General features: G+C 38.8%; 1 protein-coding gene across 2 annotated transcripts in view; it reads left to right on the top strand.

Moving 5' to 3' along the window:
• The window catches only part of PEPD (peptidase D), a 130329-nt gene that overhangs the window by 81212 nt on the left and 25449 nt on the right, over window positions 1-23668 (top strand). For both annotated transcript variants that reach the window (XM_030457527.1, XM_030457528.1), the window contains one exon: window positions 14288-14436. In XM_030457527.1, coding sequence (XP_030313387.1) covers window positions 14288-14436 — 149 coding nt within the window. The remainder of the gene's footprint in view (window positions 1-14287; window positions 14437-23668) is intronic.

Raw genomic sequence — 23668 nt, 5'->3', positions numbered from 1 at the left:
GACTCCTATACTTGTATGTAGTAGAATCAGAAGATTGGGTACCTGATATGAGTTTTATTAAATTATTCAGTAGAATTTCATGTTTTTCCTAACATTATTTAGTGGATATAGCTAACATTCTGCAGAAACGAGCTGCTCAGGCTTTTTATGTACAAAGCAGTGCCATGCAGTATGTTAGTAAATAAGTCTGCAGAGCACTTGAATGTTAGAAAGAATTTGGAAGACTAATGCTTTGCTTTTTTTTAACATTCAAGTGCATGCTTTGTTTGCTCTTTTAAGGATTGGGTGGTATCAACAGGATATCATGGGCATTTTTAGTTTTTTTTAAAGACTATTATTCTGACTCCACATTTAAAAACTGTTTAGGTTTAGAGCAGCCTGGTTTTATGATATTAATTTTTGAAAATTAATCTACACCTAATGGGTTCGTTGCTTCTAAGAAACTGGTATGGAATTACATCTCTGATACTGCATTGTAATCCACATTTTTACAGGTGCAGTTTCTTTCACAAAAGATATCAGTGCAAGGCAAGTAATTTAAAGAGAATCTGTGACACTTCTTTTTAATATGGACTGTATTGCTAATCAAGGCTGCCATTTCTGGACTATTACGTAGTAAAACCAAACTAGCTGACTGACACAGAGCATTATGATTGACACAGAGATCAGTACTTTTGCAAAAGTTTAGGTATTCAACAGATATGTACATTTAACTGATACTGATATAAATATTGCAATAACAGCAAGTCAGCATTTTATATAAATTATTCATGTACTACAACATCTAGATACTGAACACTTAACTAGTATGATCAATGTAGTCTAAAGCAAAGTCTGTTCCTAAGTAAGTCTATGTTGTCTTCATGGTCAAAAATGTCAAACAGATAAATGTGTAGGCTGATCACCTTGGTGGTTCACAGTTCTAGGCACCCTTTCATTTGGTATTACCTTTAAATAAAATCTTCCGCTCAGAATGTTGCAAGTCATGGTCTGCACTGATGGTGTACAGCCAGGCTAAGCTACAAATACTGATTTTCTTCATCTTAGACCTGTGACAGCTTGAATAGAAACTGAGCCCAAGACTGAGGCTTACTGAGTTGTTCCAAGTATTACATTACTCATGGTGTTCCAAGATGCCTACTCTTTCTGCAGGGAGGCTGTAGCTGTGTTTTGTAATACAGAAAGTGGAGTCATAAGCAAAAGTTCTTGTAGTTTGCAGTCTTTGGCTCCATACACAAGAGGCCTTGGTCAAGGCCAGAGCAAGAGAGTAATTAAACCAAAATTTCCAGAGGTTTTTGAGCCACCCTTCCAGCCCTCACAATGCTGTCTGGATAACAAAGGCCTTTCAAATTTTGGCAGGGAGTAGAATGAAATTAAAAGTTGTTACTCAAGAGGGGGGAAAAAAAATCAAACAAGGAGCAGAGATCCAACTCCCTGCTACGTAAAAGTCAAGATCAAATGAGCACCTGGGTCTCGTGTGCATTGCATGATGTCCTCTGTCTTGCCCATTCTTCCTTGGCAAATGTCTCATGATTTCTCCTTTTGCTGCTGCTTTTGTTCACACTGGGCAAAGAGACTGGCTCAGTGGTTAGTGCACCTTCATGGGACACAAAGTTATGACTTGACCCTGGGAAAAAGCATCTGTGAAAAGTTCAGTCAAAGCCAGTGTGTTACTGCAAAAAAGGATTGGTGTCAACAAATCACCATCACATTTCTGAAAAATGAAAGCATCTGCTTTCTTAAAAATGAAAAAAGCTATTCCCCATGGGTCCTGTCTTCTCTCTGGTCCCTGCCCTGCCAGGGCAGCCATGTGGATCCACACCATGGCTGTTAGGGAAAGGGAAAACTGGATATCAAAATAGATATGGCACAGCAGAGGAAGCCTGTGGCTAAGTAAACATCTCCTCTTACCTTTGGGGTTCAGTGGTTTTTTTGTAGGAACCATCAGAAGTGCTGAACCTGAAGTGTGTACTTTACATGTTGATTTTGAGAAGATTTTCAGGAAAATGATAGTTTATTGCATTTAATTTGCTGCATAGTGGTTCTTGCAGCCTGCTTCTGTTTATTCTTGGCATTACTGCACACTGAAGGCACGTCAGGAGTTGATTGTTTTATTACAATTGATCAGTGGGGCTCCTGCAACTTCTGACAAATAGAAAATGCTTCTGTGATCTTAATAAAAAGATTGATTCTTCATGATGATGCTCACACTTAGGTAATAGAAATGTGAGAAAATAAGCCTGACCCCAGATGTCACTGAAATAGATAAGGCTATTACCTGAAATAGTTTTCTGCAGGTATCATGAGTTACAAGTATTTTCATAGAATCTGAGAAAAGTGTCTCAGTGAAAATTCAGCATTTAGTATGCAACTTTATTGGCAGTTTCACTGACCTTCAAGCACTTGATGACATTTTGAGGGGTTAGTTAGTCCATTCTGGCTTTACAAAAGTGCAATAGTATTGTCTATTATGCTGAAGCACTCTGCATTTTTAATGTTTTGAAATATCCTCCTAAGCCACTGTGCCAGCTCAGGGCTGCTGGGTGCATGGGTGCTCTCCTTCCCCCACACCTGGGCAGGTCCCCCTCGGAGCACCCTCAGCAGAGGAGCCCTGAGGCTGTGTCTGCTCCCTGTGGGAGATGGGTGCTTTGGTGCCTCCACCTGTGGGTGTGTGCAGCAGGGGCAGTCAGCAGGGGACACCATCCCTCCCTGGAGGGAGAGCCAGAGTGTCATTTATCAGCAGGGTTCTTGGTGAAGCATAAATAAGGTGCAGCATCAGCTGCTGGTGCAGTGCAGCAGACCTCAGAGAGAGAGTCCATTAACCTTGTATTCACAGTCAGACTACCCATTATTTATAAAATAAAACTAACTTTAGAAGTCTAGGTGGAAGCAGGTTGGATTGTTGGATGATGTTTTTCATATTATTTGACTGTTTCTTTTAACACTCTCAGATTTAAGCTTACTGATTTCGGTGAAAGCATCAGGAGGAGTTCCACGTCCTTGGTCAGGCGGGACGTTTCCTGCTACAAAAGCTCACCGCTCTTTCCACAGCCCACTGGTGCTGGCAGTAAAACAAGTTTTACCTGCAAATAGTTCTATTGCATTCAGAATTTAAGCACTAAGGAAGTTTTTTTAGTGTCACAAAATCAAGCACATCCTGTCATAAAAGTACAGTTTTAGCATAATGCATCTGTTTTAAATATTTCTTGGTTATATGGACAGGTATTGTTTACTTAGCAAAATAACAAAGAGATCTTGAAAATAGTATAGTGTTGCAAAAAGACTGTATCAGAATACCTTAACTCTGAGGAATACTTTTGTTTCTCTTCCTTTCCTTAGTATCACAATGTAAATTTAAAGTATCAGAATAATATTGACACCAGGGGGCACTAAATAAGTGTTCTCTGGGAGGAGATGATGAGTGTCCTATGTTTTGGTATTGGTAATGTGCTGTGCTTGCCAGAGGAAAGGCACAGCAGCCTTCCAGGGGCACTTTCCTTATGTGTGTAACATGCATCCCACTCAAGTTGTGTTAAACTTGTGTTTCCTGCTATTTGGCAGTTGTATATATCTTTATTTTTTGTGTTGTTATGATTTCTGGTGCTGTCAAAATACCCTGTTTAACTTCTAGCACTATTCCTCTTGTCATTTCAGAAGCTTTGTTCGTCACAGGGAATTTTGTCTTGATTGCAGGTACAGGTAGTTGCAAAAGATTGTTCTGAATGAAAGAGAGAGGTACGATGCTAAGTGTTTGGGGCTTTGTAATTTTAAATTACTCAAAAGAGACAATTTTCCAGCTTCCTGGAGTTGTTCATTCCACAGTGTGTGAAGAATATTGCAAAAGAAAGTTGCTTGTTGCAAAACCTGGTTGGATTCAGTTGTTCATGGTTATTCATGAAAGCTAGGCCTTCTGTTAGGTAAAATAGAAGTTACCTTGCTGATTTCACTTCTTTGATCTAAAAGCATACTATATGGCTTTCTACAGTCAAAGTTTTGTCTCTTTCTGTATAAGCTACATGCTTATACATATGTGCATTTATCTTTTAAATATTCCCACAATATGCATAAGCAGTATACATATCAGAGTATTGATCTTAATATTTTACAATATTGTTCGTAGAAGATGCACCATACTTTTTTTTCAGGACTAAGTGCGTAATATAAAAGGATACTGTGTGGCTATCATTTCTTTCAGGAAAATATCAAGGAGGCTTTCAATAGATAAACTAAAAGACTTGCAGAAACTTGGAAAGAATTGTACTACGAAAGATGGTAGAAGTTTGTCATGATTCTTTTTCAAACTCCTTTTTAGAATATACACTGTGTTTTATCAAGTTTTATGATACTAATGCCAAGCTATAAACCAAAATTATTTTGTCCAGGTGGGGGCAATGTTGTATTAAAAAGCAGGAACTGACCAATCTTTTTGCATCAGATAGTAGAAGTCCTCCCTTTTCCACCCCAAGTACTTAATTATTTGCTATTAAAACAATTTATCCTACGGAACAAAATATTGTATTTATTACTTCTTGAAAGCACTGCCTTTAAGATCCCAGGATATTAATGTGTCAGATGTAAGTGCTCAACTATTTTATGTGGGTGAGACTAGTATATTCATTTGGCCTCGTGCATTTTTTATGTATTTTGAAGTTTGGTGCTGTAATAATATGCAAAAAATATGGTTAGCTTTAACCTTTCAGTCTGCAGTTTTGAAACAACTTGTTGATAGTTATGGTTTTGTTTCTAATAATAATATGAAGTGCATTGCTACTACTTACTGGTTGATTGCAAAATCAACTGGCTGTCCATTTCTGAAATAATTCCTTTGGCTTGATTCCTCTGGTTTGATTAATATTTACTATTTTCATCAGGTGTAGGTATTTTTCATTTTGTTCTACATATAGACTATATTAATTTTATGCTAATTTAGAAAAATTTAATTTGATTAAAAATAGAAAAAATATATTTGCTAGAATTAACAATAATTTTGCTCTAATTGAATATGTGTTCTGTTAGTACTGGTTATTTCAGGCTACAAGTTTGCCAACTATCCAAAATGTATTGGCTTTTTAACTAAAGCAGAGGTTGCTAAGTATTAATAGCATGTTTGCTGTAACAAATTTTAACTTTAAGTGCTGTCTTATGATCTGCATCTTAATTTTATGCTCTCTATAGTGTACGTGAAATGTCTTTTTAGTTGTGACCTCTAAATGAGTTTTATCTCTCAGTTTTAGCTTAGCATTCGCAGCACAGTGTGAAAAAAAATGAGAATTGTGAAGTTGCTTTGGCTGCTGTTGGACTGATTTGAATTGGGTGTTAATCTCTTTAAAGAAAATAAGCATTTTAAAACCTAGCATTTTTAATAGCTTTGGATTTAATATTGATAATTTATAAATGCTGTTTAGTGTAATCCACATTTTATAGTGGTCATTGTTAGTATAGACACACGTTAAGTATGATAGTAGTACTTTTAATGGATTTTGCTTATCTTGAGCAGATATCAGTAGCAAAATCTCCCTCCTTGCTCTTGATGTGGAGAACTCAATTGTATAGGTAAAAATACAATTTTAGCGTGGCTTGTAAACCCCATCTTAGTTAGTCTCCAGCACATCCTTTGTATATCCCCCCTGAACCAGATGTAGTTCCCAGTCCGTGTTCTGGGCTTTGATGGTTCTTGTGTCTGTTCAGAGAATCACTTGTTTTACCCCATGTTGGAGGCACAGTATTGAAGAGCTGGCGCATCAGGAGGAATCCTTCTGGTGTAAGGATTCTGCAAGACCTCTAGGTTGAGTTGACTTAGGTCTTTAGGGCAAGAATATTTCTGATTTCACATGTACATTGCAGTACTGTACTTTTGACTTGAGGTGTTATGAAGAGAGATATTCCTTCCAAATAGGAAAGAAGAGTTCTGGATGGCATGCTTGACTAGGGAATGGGCAGCCTCTTTTTCTGAAATACTGGGGGCTGCCTTCATTACTGTGCACTTGGCCTGAACATTTGGACCTGTCCATGGAAAAGCTGGCAACTGTCTTGTCTTGGTTTTTTCCACTCATTTGTCATCTTCTGCAGTGTACTCTGAAAATCCAGTGTGGTGGATTCTGTTTAAGAACTGATCATTCAGAGGTTGTTTGAACAGCTCCGAAAACAGACTATAGGATGTCTAAAAAACTAAATAAAGCTGTACCATTGGATGCTGGCCCAGTTTTCATCAGAGAAAAAACCTGGAAATCTTAGCCTTTTACTTAATGGGCATGTGTGTGTGCAAACATGCACATACATACATGAGAAAACTTTAGAGTATTTACAGCAAAAATCAATAAGTAAAGCCTGACACTTCACCTACTCCTGTGATCTTCAGTGGTTGTTTGTCCAGGCTGGAGAACACAGGTCAGAGTGTCCAAAAACAGCTGCTGAAAGCTAAGATTCTCAAGGCCAAATGTTAACACCCGAGAATGGTGTCCTGCATTAGAAGTCTAAAACTGCTACATCTCAATTTCAGTAGGTACCTTCCGCTTCTCAGTACACATGTAGAAATGGACTGGTTTAGTTCGTTGCAAAACTTCAGTAACTTGAAAATGTAGATGTGCTGTTTTTACCCTCTGCTGGTATCTCACATTCTGGTGAGAAGCCAGTGAGGTTTGCTGTCTTTGGTTTGAGTGGGAAGTACTCAGCTGCCAATGCAGGTTTCTCCTTGCATGCTCTCTTCTCTTCCCTGCAGCTCTGACATCTTTGCTCCTTGTTTGAGCAAGTCTGCTGGAGCCATGAATGCCCCAGATCCCTCCTCTCCAATGGGGAGGCTCCTAACAGATGGAAACTGGCCAAAACTTGGGATTTGCTGCCATTGCTCTTGGGTTGATTTTTCAGCAAAGAATTGTCTCTGCTAAAGAGAGTACTGTTGCTTACTAAGTTTACCAGCTAAAAATGGATAATAATTAGGATAATAAAGCTGGGGGGGGGGGAAAAAATTAAAATCACCCATTCAGCAAAAATACAAGTCAAACAGGTAACCCTTTTGTCAGAACTTCACCTGAGAACTCTCCTGATCTCTGGCATGTTGCCTATGTGGCTTTAGCAGAGGTGTCAAGTAGGCAGTACGGTGACTCTTCACCTTGTGCATCTTCTGAAGTCTCCAGTGCTGCCACTGCCTCCTCCTAAACCAGAGCCACGAGCTTGGCGTTCCTGCGTCTTTATTTGTACGCAGCTCTTCTGTACTAGAGACATCCCTCTGCTTAGCAGAAACACTGGGAGATGGCACTCAGGCAAATTTAGCTGTGAACAAGCCAATCAAAATTGCTTTGGCTCTTTGCTCTGGCAAGCTAAACATTTTTAATAAGGCATTAGTGCAAACTGCACGGGGGTGGAAGAGAGGTTATACTTCATCGCGGAAACTGGTTTATTTAGTGAAGAAGCTTTAGGCTGTTAGATTCCTCCAAGAGATAAATACTGCAGGTAGGGGAGTTCTTCCTAACCTGTGTGTGAAAATAGCACATAAAATCTTACTGGAATACATAGGTGTTTACTGAACCAACTCTTGTGTGTAGCTCATTTGGTGAATTCATTGAGTTTGAGATTTCATATCCTATGAGATAAATGGATCTGAAATTCTGCCTGGCTCCATTCATTGTTAGAGAATTGCGAGACAACACTTGTGGATTAAGGGATCCATTTTTTCTCAGCTGTGGGGCTGGAGCAGCAGAGCAGAGGCACACATTCCCTGTAACAGTGAGGCAGGGGCTCACCCCCCTGCTGCTGCTCTTTGCTGCATCATGGCTGTCCTGCTGCTGGGAGCTGGTGTCTCTGGGTCTGTTGCACTGAGAAGAAGCCCTGGGCAGTGCAGGGCACAAATACATAGAGAATATACTTGGAGGGTCTTTGTTGGTTACTGTCTGGGTTTTTTTCCCTTTCTTTAATTAATGAAACCATCTCAAACCTTTGCATATTCTTGCTATAGCCACTGAAGTTGCTGTAGTTTAGCATTGTAGAGGTACGGGCATGCAGTCCTCACTCCTTCAAAATTCAGTGTAGACAGATATTTTTTTTCACCCTCTTTCTATCTGAGGAAAGCTTAGCAGCATATCTTCGTATCTTGTCATCTTTTGTGAGAGAAGGTTGAGACAAGTCTCCCATTATCTGTAATAGTCTGGGAAAGCCTTAAATGCTACAAGAGAAGCAAAGATGGGAATGTCATGGAGGGGGTAGATAAGATGAAAAGACATAGTTGAGGACAAACAAAAGAAATACGGGACCACACGGTTATGTGATTTGCAGCTAGATGAAGAATAGTCATGTAGCCATTTTGTGTCTGTGTAATTGTGTTACTTGTGTGGGCTACAGGATCTTCTTTTGAACATGAGGCTTAAACAAAACCTTGGTGTTTTCTTTTGAATACCCAGAACTCAAATTTCTACATAAAAAATATTCTCTAGCATTTTTCTAAGGTGACTTTTGACTCCAGGGATTGAGAACAGAGCCAGTACAGATTCTCTCTGTGCCATGTCATATGGAAGCTGGTCACATCTCTTAAAAAAACCTTCCTGAGCATGCAAGGAATTCACACAGTACTGTTCCAGTTCTCTGCTGATGTTTGCAATGCTACCTTACCCAGTGTTGCTTTTTCAATTGACAGCATCTTCAGAATGTAAGTAGATGAAAAAGTGTGTGTCACCTAACTCTCTATTTTCTTATTTGTGATATCATTTACTATAATTCATCCTTTTGGGCTGCTATTAAAGCACCCTATTTCCAAATCACTTGGCATGTTTCCAAAGATGTATATAAAAATGCTGATATCTGATTCCCTTAAGCTTGAAATTGCATTAGAAATGATCAGATTTTGTTAGTGTGTGGATCCTTAAGGATTCAATTGCTGCCAGAAGTGTAAAGCACAGAGTGAAATCACCCAGAATAAGATCTCCAGCTGGAGATGACTGGCTTTTATTCCAATGAGAGGAGAAAAAGGCTGCATGTACCTTTGGTTTTGCTGTCCTAGGATTGTGCTGGCACTGGTTCATCTTTGTTGAGATGGTTCATCACTGCTCATACTTGGTTACTAATGACTCAAACCTAAAACCTTAGTAAATATCACTGAGTAAAGTGCATCAGTATTCATACCTGTGTACCTTTAACCTGAGGCACCAGGAAGGCACAGTAAGATATGGCAATATCAGTTTTCTAGTTGCTAGTCTCACAAACCCTCCTGAGGGAAGGGAAGGTTTTGTCTTGAGGACAGAATCTGGGAGTGGGGAACATGGGATGTGGGTTCTAGGTGGGTGGGTACAGCCCCATGCCAGAGTGCATTGCAGCAGGAGAAAATCCATTGCCCTGCAGCATTAACAACTGCAGAATAATTTGGTTTTCTAACTTATGTGAGGAGACCTGGTTCTGACTGTACGGACCAAGCAGGTATGTAGAGCAGGACTGTGACAGCTTTACATATTAGCTTATGGGAGTGGGCTGCCCAAGAAATGCCTGCGAGAGCTTGTCTTAGGGTTGGGTTGGTGGTTGGATCATAACAATTCATACACATGGCTCAGATATCCCAAATAAAGTGTTGCTTCCCATTGTGATATTGGCCATAATTTGCTTCATTGCCTGGCAGTTTCAAATTATTTGACAATAAAAGTGTCAGCAAGCCTATAAAAGTAAAACACATGCTTAGAGGAAGATAATGCTTTATTTTTTTTTTTAAATGGTATACAATGACTGTTTATAGTCTACAGTTTTAAAATATGAAGCGTTACACAAAGTGTTTTGTGATGCTTCACCGTCGGAGTTTAAGAAAGCTAAAATTGATAGCAAAACATCTGTTATTTTTCTCATCTTGGAAGCCAAAAACGTAACTATAAATTCACATTTTCTGATGCCAGTATTCTGTGAAAGTAACATGGCCACATCTTACTCGTCTGTATTGTTTCAGAAGTAAAGGAGGGGAGAAGAGCTTTTGTGCATCATGTTGTGTTGCGTTTCAGAATAGCACTGACTTCCAAGCCTGTATTCACTCTAAAATCAAGAGGACTTGAAATATTTTCTCTGAAGTCCGGCCTGGGCTCCTACATGGGGAGCAGAACCACAGCTCAGTCAGGCGTGGAAGAGCCACTGCCAACAGCACCAGGGACCTGCTGGGGAAGGGCAGAGAAGCTCCTGTAAGGAGGAGGGGCACATCCAGCTGATCCTTTCTGCATGGCTATGGCCTGTGGCATGTGTTTCTGCTTCTTTTCGACTTAATACCAGTTTATATAAAAAATAATGGTGTCAGAACTTTTCCCTGTGAAAATAATGAAATGCTTTTAATTCTTTTTGAAGGTGTCTTCTAAAACAGATGCAGAAGGAAACCTTTTTTTGGATGCCATTGGCTAACATCATGTTGATGATACATAAATAATTTTGTCAGTAGAGCAACTGACATACTTTATTCTCATACTTTGCATTGTTCAATTTTAGTTAATAATGTTTACAGTGTTGCAGTACATTTGAAATGAAAGATTGTATGTGTACCCAGAACTGAAGCTTGCTTAGGAGAGTTATGCCCATGTTTCCAAGAAGGAGATCAGAATATTTTTGCTATGCAGCTTTTACTTGTGGGGTAGCTTCTATCAATTCTAGAAAACAATTTAAATAGTAACACAGAGTTTTTATAGAGTGTGCAGTGCTTCAGAATGTTAAATCTGCTTTGTATACCATGCACTTTTCACCCTGAAATGAAACCAGGTAGGTATTTGTTGCTTTTGCTCCCAACAAAGTGATGCAAAGCAAGATTAGCTTCTTGTTCAGGTTTTGAAAGAGGTTGAGTGTGCAATAAAAGACTTCATCAGCTTCAAGCTAAATCCATGAGAACTTTGACATATAGCCATATGCCTTTATCTGATCAGCAACACTTTCCCTGGCCATCTTCTGTTAAAGACACCTCAGAAACCTGACAACCTCAGACACATCATCTCTGCATTCATTGAAATCAGGAATTAACAACTGCATCCTTGCCAAAGGAAGAGAGAGAAAGGGATTGTTTTGAAATGAAATTTTTCTTCATGCAACAGAAAAGTGAATTCACAATAAAGTTTAAGCAGACAATATATACAGTCTGCTAGATGTGTAAGAATTTTATCTAAAAGGAAAATACAATACACTTTGGAGATACTTTGCTATATTATTGCCTATGTTCCGCTACAATAAACAGTTCTTAAAAGATAAGCCATAGATCAAGGCCCATTTTCATTTGTGCATTTAGTTTTAGATTGCTGCTATATTTGATCATAGTCCCAATAACATTAGGTAGTTGTTTCTGTTGTTTCTGTACATGCCCCTTTTACGACTGCATTATCAGGCAGGTAATTTGGTACGTGCGATTGAGAATGTACTAAAATACCTTAATACTCATTAATAGTATCTCATTTACTAGCAGTTACCATCTAATTTCAGGGTAAAATAAATGTAATTTTTGCTAAGGAACCAGGATTTCAGTAATCTGCTTTTGGAATCTTTCTCCGTTTAGTCAACAGGATAGCAAACATGCATTTTATTTTACTTAAATGTGCTTCACAACTTATTTTGCCTGGCAAGGAAAGATGAAGCTGGGACCTTTCAGGCTCCCATTATTTCCTCAGGATAGCTACAATATTTGGGTTATTTCCATGTCTTGGGCAACATTTTAAGTAATGTTCCCAACTGAAGTTAAAGGGAAGAGAACTCCCAGTAAGAGCCAAAATACCTCCCAAACGTGCAGTTTGGTTTGGATAGTTTTTCACTGGAGCATACAGGCCAGGTTCTGTATTGCACTCTGAGGTGGAATTTGAAAGATCATCTTCCCTCATGTCTCCTCTTGTCTGGAAGCCAAAAAACCTGAACAAATGGTCCTTCCTAGATTGTGAGCCTTGTTGTGGTGTTCCATCAGCTTTGTGTTATTTTTTTCCATTACTCACTGCTCCAGTAACTCAGAAAACTATTTAGCAACAATCAAGTGATGAATAGGTTGGAGAAAATGCTGATAATTATAAGGTTAAAGACAAAGGTATATTTTACCTGTGTTCAGAATAACTGCTCTTCACGAAAATTTAGAAACCATAGGAAATTCCAATAGACAGGGTGTTTGGAAGTTGCTGGTCTCAGCCTTACTATCACCAGGCTGAATGGACTCTCACAGTTGCAGCTACAATGGAGTTAGGACACAGAACTGCTTCAGATCCCACAAAGACCCATGAAACTTGATTTGTGATTCTGAAAGGGTTGAAAGATGTATAGCTAATCTGAAATCTGTACTGTGTTGGCACATTAGAGAATGTAGCAGCTTCCTACATGATTCTTAGTTTCTATGACTAGTTTTCTGTATCCTTAAATTTTCTGTGTGTATCATTAGTTATTTTTAGAAGCGAGTGTAACCATAAAACCAAAACTTAGAGTGTTGATGGGGTTTCTGATTTTGAGGTTTGACTAGGCTGGTTTACAGTTGCTGTGTTGGTGTCAACTTGTAGATGTTCTTACCCTGTGGGTCTGATATTTGCTGTCTATTGTGTATCTTTTTCCAGTTAGCAACTTTCTGTTTTAACATACCGTGTTTCATATTTAAGTGAATGTATATAGTCTTTGTATTAGCTCTGTGTGTATGTACAGAAATTGGCAATTCTCTCTGTAGCATTCTCCTTGGGAGTTTGCTTCTGTAGCTTTAAGCCTCGTGCCATTCCTCATCGGTAAACCGTCAGGTTTGTTCCTGAAGTTCCAGTCCTGCAAGTCTCCCTGGAGGTGAACCTTGCCCAGTTTGGGAAGGCTGGCGATGACTTCAGCAGGACTTGCACTCGGTGCAAAGATTTGTTCATAGAAAAAAATTCAGGGTGGATTTTGAAATTTCTTGATGTAAATCTTCATATATTTGTCTAAGTACTACATCAAGGAGAGTCTTAACCCTGCTGAAATACTATTCAGCTTTCTCATGATTGCCTTCATTTACTTACTGTCCATTGCTTTCAGCAGCAGATGTGTTGGAAATGGTGAACATTTACAGCTGAGTGCTGCAGCACTTTTTGTGGTAGCTTATACCTGTCTGTACCTAGTCATGCAAAGTGGCTGGGGACAGTTTTCCTAGCTTCTGCTGTAATCAGGACAAGGTGGCAGAGAAGGTGCCCCAGTGGATTGTCCTTCCTTCTGCTTGTGTTGTCTGACTGACCCTGCTTTGAAGCAGGAGCAAGAGGAGAAAAAAATCCAGGATTTTCAAATACAGTGAAGGAATATTGTGTTTCTTGTGATGGTAAGAGTCTCATACTCTTGAGGTGGTTGTAAGAGTAAAAATAGACAATCTCAACTCTGGTGCATGACTTAAGGTTATACAAATACTGTGTGTCAAGACCAAAGTCTCACATTAAAATGTGCCTTTCTGTAATCAATATATGATGAATGAGGAGATGTAATTGCTTAAGTAGTGTTTGGTCCAAATGGTTATTTGCTGATTTTTGAGTCTGCTGAAACCAGTACAGTGCCTTATCAAGTAGGCTCAAGAAGTGTAGTGTTACATATGTCTAACCTGGTTCTCAGAGGGGTGTAGAAACCCACTGGCTATTCTTGTGGGTTGATTTCTGGCATCTGAGCCATCAGTGGTGAATCATTGATTTGTGTATAGATAAATATGCTTCTCAAGGGGTTAAACCAGTTTTTTTGTCCCCATAAAAGAAAGCACTTAATATTTTTTTCTTCTACCTCTGATGCAGAAAACTGTACTACATGGTCTTTTCTGGTTGGATTTTCCCATGATCCTTGATTCTTTAATCCCTGATAGACAAGTTTATCTTAAAGGAAAGTTGTTATTTTCAGCAGTGGCAGTCAGTCTTTATTGGGAATGTTTTATATATTAACATCATACATGTTCTGGCACTTAAGTACAAAAGACCATAATTCACTTAATATTTCTTTGCTAAGTTTCGTTGCTTATGGGTTGCTTAGCATTTCTAAGGAAAGAAATAAAGGACTTGGTTTATTTATTGCTAAGAGGTCCTAGGAACTGGGACTGAAGAACTTGAAGTGGGTTTTTCATGTACTTTTATCTCATGCACTCTCTGTGTTTCCATCCAGGACCAGCACAGCCCATAAGAATGTCCATGGTCAGTGCATGTACCTTCTGCTAGGAGATGGCGGTGGTTTGTCATCTCATGTTACTTAGGCACAGTATTCAAGTGATGATTATATGACCAACTACCAAAATGCAGATGATTTTCAGGTGCAGAGAAAGATAAATATCTTCTGTTTCTTCTGTTTTACTATTTCATTGGAATTAAATTTTCATTTTTTCCCCACTCTGTTTCTTTAGCCTGTTTGATATGGGAGGAGAGTATTACTGCTACGGCTCTGACATCACTTGCACCTTCCCTGCAAATGGAAAGTTCACTCCTGACCAGAGGGCCATCTATGAAGCAGTGCTGAAGTCATCACGGGCTGTAATGAAAGCAGTGAAGCCAGGTAAAAGACTGATACATGTCAGCAGGAATTGTCAAGCTTGATGGCACAGTAGGCTGTCAATACAATTATGTTTGGATTCTAGAAAGTGCTGTGACAGAATGAGATGACAAAATTAATTTCCATGTTCAAACATCTCCCCATTGGCACATAACATTTTTCATACAATGCTTTCAATGAAATAACATAAACAATTATTAATAAGACAGAAAAGGTATTTTAATCTTCCACTTTCATTTTTTATTTAAATTCCTTGAGTGTAGCTGTGACCAGAATTTGCTCTTCTGGTATGTGTTTACACTGGCATCTGTCTTTTCAGGAAGCTTATGCCAAAGGCTGGAGTCAGTTTGCATAAACGTGTGTTGTACTTTGGTTTGTTTCAAGCACTTCTGTATTTTGCATGTAATCTGAATAGAAATCTATTGAAATAGAGGATTGAGTGTGGGAAGTATACTCAATTAGCCTTATAAAGCTTTAGAAAGCATGGGCTATTGGGTACTTCACTGTATGCTGTTAAATTGCAGGCAGGCTTATTTATCAATTTACATTTTCATAGTTGAAGCAGCTGCCTGGCCTGATGAAAATCTTATTTTTCCCTAGTTCTGCTTTCAGAGTAGCAAATAAATGCTTTTAGAGCTAACCACTGCTGTGATCTTGAGTATTTCACTGGTAAAGGTACTTGAGCATTTCTCAGTATTGCTAATAGAACAATTCAAGAAAAATGTACTTCAAGCACAAAGCACACTTACCCATTAATTTGCCATATTAGCGTTCAGTCATCGGGCCTTGAGTGCAGGGGCATTCTGGCTTGCCAGTCAGAACAGACATCACTTTCCTGATATACAAGCTGGCAGGAGCACTGCTCATGTGAGCAGCTTGGAAGAGAGCAATAGCACTTGAAGCTTATCTGTGAAATGAGACTAGATATTTTGCCATTTTAATAACAATGTGCATTCTTTATCATCTTCTCTTTCTCCTGTGAAGAATCTTGTTCCTGTTCCTCTTCATAGTTTGTTTTGCATTTCAGTGTTGCTTTTAATTTCATTTAACTTTTTGGCAGTATTTCATGCTAATAGTGGAGAGCTGTTATGATGCTGTACTGAGGATGGTGTAGAGAATTCCTCAGTTTACTTAACAGTTTATTTACAATGTCAGGAAATAAGGACATGCAAAGTTAAATATTTCTGAAAAGTAGTTTCAAGGATCCTGTGCTAGCCTTGGAAGTTTGAGTTTCTTAGAGAAATAATTCTTGATGGCTGGCAGAAGATGGGACTGAACGTTCTGTTCTCACTGTGCTTTAACTGTCTTGCCTGTTTAGAAGAATGATGCAAATGCATTTAAGCATTTATGAGACAAGTAATCATGAATGTTCTGTATACAGAAAGCAGGTTAAGCACATGCTCTGTGGGCTGGTTCATTGGTTTGGTTTATTTGGTACCTCTGTGTGGCAAAATGCAACCTGAAACTTTCACACTGTTGAATTACAGATCTGGGCAGAGTCCTGCAATATGCAAAGATTTTCTCCATCTGGAAAAGTCTGCTGTTTCAGTCCCTATGGATGCACCCTTGATTTTTTGCAGCTTCTAACCCGTCTGTCCACTGATGCAGAAAATCTGGCAGTATCATATTTTCCTATGATGAGCTCTCAAAAACACACCAAAGGCCAAAGAGCAGTTGTTGTCTTCAGAAGGTTAATGATTCCCGGAGTCTTTCTCATTGCAAGATAGGGAGTGAGTTCTTTAGGGAGAGTCACTAACCAAATATTGGGTTACATAACGGTGTTTATGGAAGGACACACATTTGCTAGCAGCCTTTAACTTTTTATATAGTTGTGTGTAGTTCAGAGAACTGCATCCCTTTTTTTCCATTTGTCTCCATATGAATGTAATTCATTCTTGAGGGTGCTTTGTGAAACCCTGTCTCCACTTTTTGTGCCCTTTTCCTGATTTGTAGCTTCCTAATCACTTTGCAATGGAGAGGCCTGCCTTGGCTAGTTTCCCCATGTACATCTTCTGAGGAGTATTGTCAATTAGAAGGACAAACCAGAGCAGCTGCTTTGTTTTCCAGTGTTTTCTCTTTGCTGTTTGCCTGCTGATTAAGAATTTGGTAGTGAACTTCATGGCAAGAGATAGAAGCCCAGGGACTTTAGAGGGTGAATGGTCTGTGTTTTTGTACACCAGAATGCAAACTTTGGATGTATGCTTCTGAAAACATTTTGGTATTTGAATATTGAGGCACAGTTCTTTAAGTGAGACTGTTGGGAGGAGGTAGGTTCAGTGAACAATCACAGTTTTGACTGTAACCGATTTTATACAACAGAAAATTCTGTGATTTGAATTCACTATAGTGGTGTAATTCCTGGTTCTATGGTCTAATAACATCTCCCTAACTAGAAAATGTTGGAGAATTTAGCTCAGGTTTGATACTACTAAGAGCAGGGATTAGAATAACCCAAATAATTAAGAACTGCTTAATTGGAAACTAATAGCTAGGGTATTTAACATAGCAGATCATTTTACTGGCAGTTGTTTTTGTTATTAGGTTGAGCAGAGTTTTGTTTAGGAACATGTAAATTCAAAATTTGCTTCACAGATGTCTACTTCTTTTTTTCCATGACAAGTCTTTAAAATTCAGATTTATTTGGTTTTGCTATTATTTTGAATGCTGCTTGAATAATTGTCACTCTATTCAACTAGGATTAAAATTTGTTGTACCTAAGTAAAATAATTGTAACTGTTACTAATATTTATTCCTTCCAGGTTAAATACGAGGTTCTCATTCACATGCAGTGGGTGTTTTTGGCATACAAGTAATCTGAGTTTTATTTTATGTAGTCCAGAGTTGTACTTAGTAGAACATCACGTGGGCATGTTTGTCTGTTGTGCTGTATAAAAAGAGTTGCTAGTTTTGATGAATTTTTAAAAAGAAAAGACTATAAACTGGACCTTTTAAGAATAGCACAACAGGGAAAGGTCTAGGAGCACAATCTATTTTACAGTTAGTATAATTTCAAAGTGCTTATATGAATTATTCCCATTCAGACTGTCATATTTTGGGCAAAGTACTGCTAATCATTATTAATCTGCTGCAATTATCTGAAGCAAAACAATTATTCTCAGAAACAAAACACTAAAGACAGAGGTTGAAGATTATATACCAGTTCCTCTGAAGAACAAATGCTTTCAGAGCATGTTGTAATCAGTACTTCATATTCACAAATTCTGCTGAACCATATTGCAGTTCTTTTTCCCCCCTTTGCAGTGAAGAATATGTTACTGTGTTAAAGACATACTGAACAGTACATCTATTTAATATGTGTTTTCAAAAGCTAGTCTGCTCTCTCTTCTCTGTTCCATGGAGTTGGCTGTATTTTTCTTGCTAGCATCAGTGCTCATCAATAAGTTTCCCTTTGAACAGTGGTTCTCTGAGACTGAACCAGAGAGGTTAGTAACTAGCTTTCAGAATAAATGGTTAAGGCATCAGTGACCACACAGGAAATAAAAGCTGAAAGAACTAAAAGTCAAATAGACAGTTCTGGCAATCATATTGCAATCCTTGATTCTTACAATATATTATTATTTATATTATTAAATAAAAACAGTGTCCTTGATTACTGGAGTTCTCATTGTTGGACACAGAACCTAACCGTGTCCAGAATGGGAGTAACCCACAGCAAGAGGTAAAAGAAAAAGGTAGTATTTTCTGTCAAATTCAGCAGATCCTCCAGTCCCTCTGTGCATCCAGCAATCTGTTGAAATGCAAGAGTTCAGACTGCGAGTCTGACTGCAAACCTCCTGGGAGCTGCTCTCTGCCTGTGACTAATGTGCAGGAGCTGACCCATGCATACAGTGACCACTGCAACTTTAGGGAGACTAAGATAATGCTGAGTTATTTCCAAGTGTATATAACCAGGCTAAAACAGTTGGGGCTTTCTGCCCTGAAGTCCCTCTTGTCTGGGGGTCTTTGAGCAGCCCTTCTGGGAACAGTGTGTGTCTACAGGAGCTGCCCTGGTATGGGGTAGACCTGAAGCTTTCCAGCCTGACTGCACACGTGGGACTTCCCACTACTGTCAGTGGTTCTTCAAAGGTGCTGCTTTCACAAAGAAAATACATTTAGAAATCTGTACATACTTAGAGCCTAAATTGGCTTGCATGTTTTTTAGCCTTTCACCAGTGAATGGGTTTTGGTTTAAGGCTGTTTTTGAAAAAAAAAAAACAATTTCCCCCAAAAGGTTGTAATATTATAGCATGGTACATTTCTGATTTTAACAGTGACTTTGGGGGCAGTAAGCTGCATTTACATGGTCTGATGTGCACTGATTTTCTTCCAGTTCGGTATTCAGGAAATGCTCTCATTACACATTGTAATTTGAGTTGCAGTACAAAGTTCATGAGTCCTTCGATCTTGACTCTGCATCAGCTGTAGCTGTCAGAGTACAAACCTGCAAGACATAGATTATGCTGTTTGCTCTGAATCTTATCTAAACAGAATCCTCTAAGCTTCAAAGATTGAGAAGTTTCCACACCGCAATCAGTCCCTCTAAGCACTTCCCTCCTACCCCCAATCTTTTTCCTCTTCTTTTCAACGTACACCTATTTGGAAGGAACAAGCAGTAAAATCCATAGCATCTGCCAGCACTGCTCAGTCCCAGTGCTGAATCTTTCCAGACGTGGAAAAAATCCAACCTCTTGCTCCAGATCTGCATCCATTCAGATTGCTTTTCTTATGGTTTCAGCATGGCAGGCTGTTACCTTGATGTTGCCTCTGATGTGTTATGATCATTGTGTGCAGGGTTTATAATGGAGAGGATGGGTTTACCACTTAAAACTTCTGTCATGCTGATGCAAAAGAAACATCATGGTACAACTGAATAGCATAGTGCTACTCAGCCTTTTGAAGAAGAGGTCCGAATTTCAGAGGCAGTGGTCAGTCTTATAGGTTTCCCTTCAGTAACTCCTGCTCCTCTCGGGCAGGTGCATCTTACTGAGGAGTTGAGGGGTGGTTTTTGAAGGAGTCCCTCCTGGTTTGGAGCTGTGTCACTAGGACTCATGGCACAGAGCAGGCTGAAGTCTAGTAAACCCTGCAGTCAGTACTGCATGTATCTGCAGGTATGACACAACGATCAGTATAGTTCTCATCACCTTTTTATGATGGGATAGTTAACAACAGGCTCTTCTCATCATATAGCAGCCAGTTGTAGCCATGCCACCACTGTAAAATGCAGCCTAAAGTTGCATCCCTGAATTGGGCACTGATATAGCCATCTAATGCTGGCTCAGTGGGGTTTACAGGTAGTTATGTACACAGTGTATAAAACTTTGAAGAGCTGCACTACTGCCCAGACATTGTCAGTGTTTGAATACAGCATTCACAGGTTTCTCATTCTCCCCACTGCAGTTGCCTTACCTGGTACTGCAAGAAACTAAGCTCAAAAACTGAGCAACTACGGAGTACTTCATTTATTTGGGCCAAAAGGAAAAAATCAGAAATGAAAATTAAAAATACAGTAAACTTCTCTAGAACACATGTGAAGAGGAAAGAAAGAATGGTTTAGTATTCAAATGATGTTCTGGGTTGTTTTCTAAATGGAGTTCGATTGTAAAACTTACTGGTTTATGTCTGGTATGGTCACTGCCTGTTGGCAGATTTTAATCTGTTCCAGTAGATTGCTGGCTGGACAAGGATTGCGTTTTATGTCTGCATTTCAGTGGCACTGCCAGGGGACATTGGGCCTTTTGCCCTTATCTGTGTACACTCAGAAATTAAATGTAACTAAACCTTAGCCCAGTTTGGGGAGAAGTTACTACAATTTGCCATCCTCGTTTTTTTAGTAAGATTGTGACATTTGTGCTGGCAAAAAAAACCCCACCCTACAACAACCAAAAAAACCTGCTAAATCATTTGTGGTTTAATCATTGTCACATTACAACCACAAAGTACCCCAAGTAGCAGCCAAAAAAATCCTGTTAGGCCTTTTCAGAGCACTTTCTGACCAAAGTGGCTAAATACCACGCAGTGATTCTAAATTACTTTTGTATGCTGTTTCTGATTATGTTCTCGAATAGCTTCTAATAAAAAATCAGAAAATAATCACTGGAATGAAAATACCACAGATTTCACAGCAACTGAGGAATAGTTTATAGTGTGATGTGTTATAACAAACAACTCATCTTTGTAATTCTGCTATTTAAAATGTTATATGTCCGGTGAAAGATAGAGATGCTTTTGATTTCCAGTTTCACAAGAAGTGTTTCTTTTCTTTTCTTTTCTTTTCTTTTCTTTTCTTTTCTTTTCTTTTCTTTTCTTTTCTTTTCTTTTCTTTTCTTTTCTTTTCTTTTCTTTTCTTATCTTTTCTTTCTTTCTTTTCTTTTCTTTTCTTTTCTTTTCTTTTCTTTTCTTTTCTTTCTCTTCTCTTCTCTTCTCTTCTCTTCTCTTCTCTTCTCTTCTCTTCTCTTCTCTTCTCTTCTCTTCTCTTCTCTTCTCTTCTCTTCTCTTCTCTTCTCTTCTCTTCTCTTCTCTTTTTTTTTTGGGGGGGGGTGGGGAAGAATAAAAATCTTCCCCTTCCTTTGATACCCAGTAAGATCATAGAGGTCACAGGTTATTCCAAAGATCCTTATGTGATGTTTCTGAGTCCTTAAAACTTGGTGCTTTGTCTGAAATTTGGTGGATTTGGCAAATAGAGGAAATATTTTCAAGGAAATAAAACAATACTTCTTTTACCTTTTCTGTCATGGTAGTATCTAAGATTATCAGATACCAATATTGGGTTTATGGGAATAAGTATTAAGAAAGCATTTTTACATTGCTTACTGTAGTAAGTTTGCCATTTTTAAACACAGTACCTCACACATCTGCAATCATCTGCTGTAATGCTTGCATGGTATCTGCAGTCTGAGAGCCTCCTGTGTGACATCCTGTTTAATCCATGATCTGTGATATTTCATTATCAGACATATCCACTGTCTGGTCATTGGTGTGTATTCATTCACTGTGTATCTCAAGAGATCTCAAATGCTTTGATTGCTGTGAAACGTGTTTTTTGTCTTGGGCTCTTGCCCAAGTACATGCTGCATGGCAGGTAATGAATTGCAACCTAATGGGCCTTGGTAACTGAGCTTTCCTGGAGAGGCAGTCACTGGTTAAGTGACCTGTATTACCCAGTATCTCATTTGGCAGGGAATTAAGAATGGAGCAGACACATTCTCAGCAGATTTTCCTGAGTGCAGACTCAGTTTGGTACAAGCTGTCAAAGTCCAAGGACCCTCCAGTCTAGCTTTCTAAACCTCATCTGTCAGTGGACTGTAAGTGGTTTATAAATTGACTCAAAGATAATAATGGAATTAACCTTTTTACACAAAAAGCATGTCTTCAACTGTAATAAACTTCACTAAAGCTTAAAAATAATAGTCCTGAATAATATATGAGTAAAATATCCTAGTGGGTGATTGGTGGTGGGAGGTTAGTGCAGACTGGTGTTGCAAAACAGTCAGGCCTTGCAGTAACTCACACATGTTAGAGCCACTTGTGTGGAAGTTGTTTTGTTGTGGGTTTTAGTTGTTTTTAAATGCTCTTTCTTGCTATCCAAGTGCTAATATGGTGTTGGACTTCTGCTGCATCAGCTCGTGGCTGCTAACAGGGGTCTCTACCAGACCACCATTAACCCCCAAAACTGAAGTGCCTGAACATCAAGCAACCTCTATGAGTTAAGGATTCTTTGTACAAAATGTTCATTCATCTTTATTTAGTTAGTGGGGTTTTTTATCCACATCTGCAAATTTTAAGCTTAAAACACATCTGAAGTTATGTATTTGTTTACTGCATATTGAATGTGTCCAAAATATTAATATACTTTATGTAAAGAATGAACTCAGAAACATTTCTTGAATGAGTATGACTTCCTTTCTTCAGTAGATTGTGTTCTGTACACAAGGTAATTGCCTTATTACCATAAAGTAGTTAATTCTCGTAATTAAGTTAATGTTTTTAAGATTACGAGGGTACCAGGATATGTCTGAAAATTTGCATTTAGATCCCCTTTCTCGTGTTCTTTCTTTCTTTATTTATTTATTTATTAAATTTCGTTTGAAAAAAGGGGGAAAAGCTGTTTATTTTTAAAGTTTATTCCTAGCATGATGGCCATTAGGTCATATCAAAAAAGAAAAGGATATCACCATTTTTTAAGTGAAGACCAGTAAGGTCACTCCACTTGGTTCTCTAGTCAGCTCAAAAATATCCTCATACTTTGTCTTAGCACACTAGTAATAGTCTGTGTATGTATGTATGACTATTGTACAATGCTTGTAGGTTAACTGGTTTGGAGGGGGGGGGCTTAATAGTGCAAAATACCATCACACTGTAGTCATAGTAGAATAAAATATGGAGCCAGACAATAGAATGGAAAATGCAATCTATCTATAAACAGTTTTGTTGTGTTTTGATTGTTTGTTTGGTTTTTAAATTGAGACTGTTTGAACACCAATTCACTTGTAAAATAAGATCTGTCCCAGCTCTACCTGCAGCTCCTGCAGCATCCATGAGAGAGCTGGAGCTGAAGTACTCCCCATCTCTAGCAGAACTGATGGCACTGGTTAGGTGATGGTCCAGAGTTGTCTGCTGGGCTCTGTCTGAAGCATTGCCTTTGTTCCAAGAGAGAGCCCAAAGCTGCAGATTTTCCATCCAGACTCATTATTTGTTTCACAGTGGAGCATTTGCTTGTCCTTGGTCTCTAATGAAATAGATAAGATGAATAAAAACCAAACTAGATGGAGAATGCAGGGCTCTGGGCTGGAGGGGGACAAAGAAAAAAGCCATACTTTTTTCTCAGTGAGAAAAAAAGAAAATGTAGAGGCAAGGGAAAAGGGGGCTCTATTGTATTTGCTCAGTGCCCAGAAATACTCAGGATTTACAACCACAGCAATCTTTTCAGTTGGGGCAGTAGAGTATTTAATTTTCTGTGTTAAACTTCTACGGACAATTGAATATGTGGTTTTGGTGGGTTTATTTCTGATTAGTTTAATCTTTGATTCTCTTGCTAGTAGATAGGATACATCCCCTCTTTAGTCTGATAAAGGTTGCTGTATCTCTTTAAGTGGAGCCTGTGGGTTTGGATCAAGATGAATAGCATCAGCACAGCTGTAGAGGGAAGCTGCACTGCCAACAGCAGGCACCTCATCTTCACTTCTCTCAGGCACCTCATCTTAAACTGATTTAGAGCATCCGGGGTATGGTTGTGCTT

This window comes from Calypte anna, chromosome 11 (genome assembly GCF_003957555.1).
Source record: "Calypte anna isolate BGI_N300 chromosome 11, bCalAnn1_v1.p, whole genome shotgun sequence".
NCBI lineage: Eukaryota > Metazoa > Chordata > Aves > Apodiformes > Trochilidae > Calypte > Calypte anna.
This window is presented reverse-complemented; position numbering and strand designations above follow the sequence as displayed.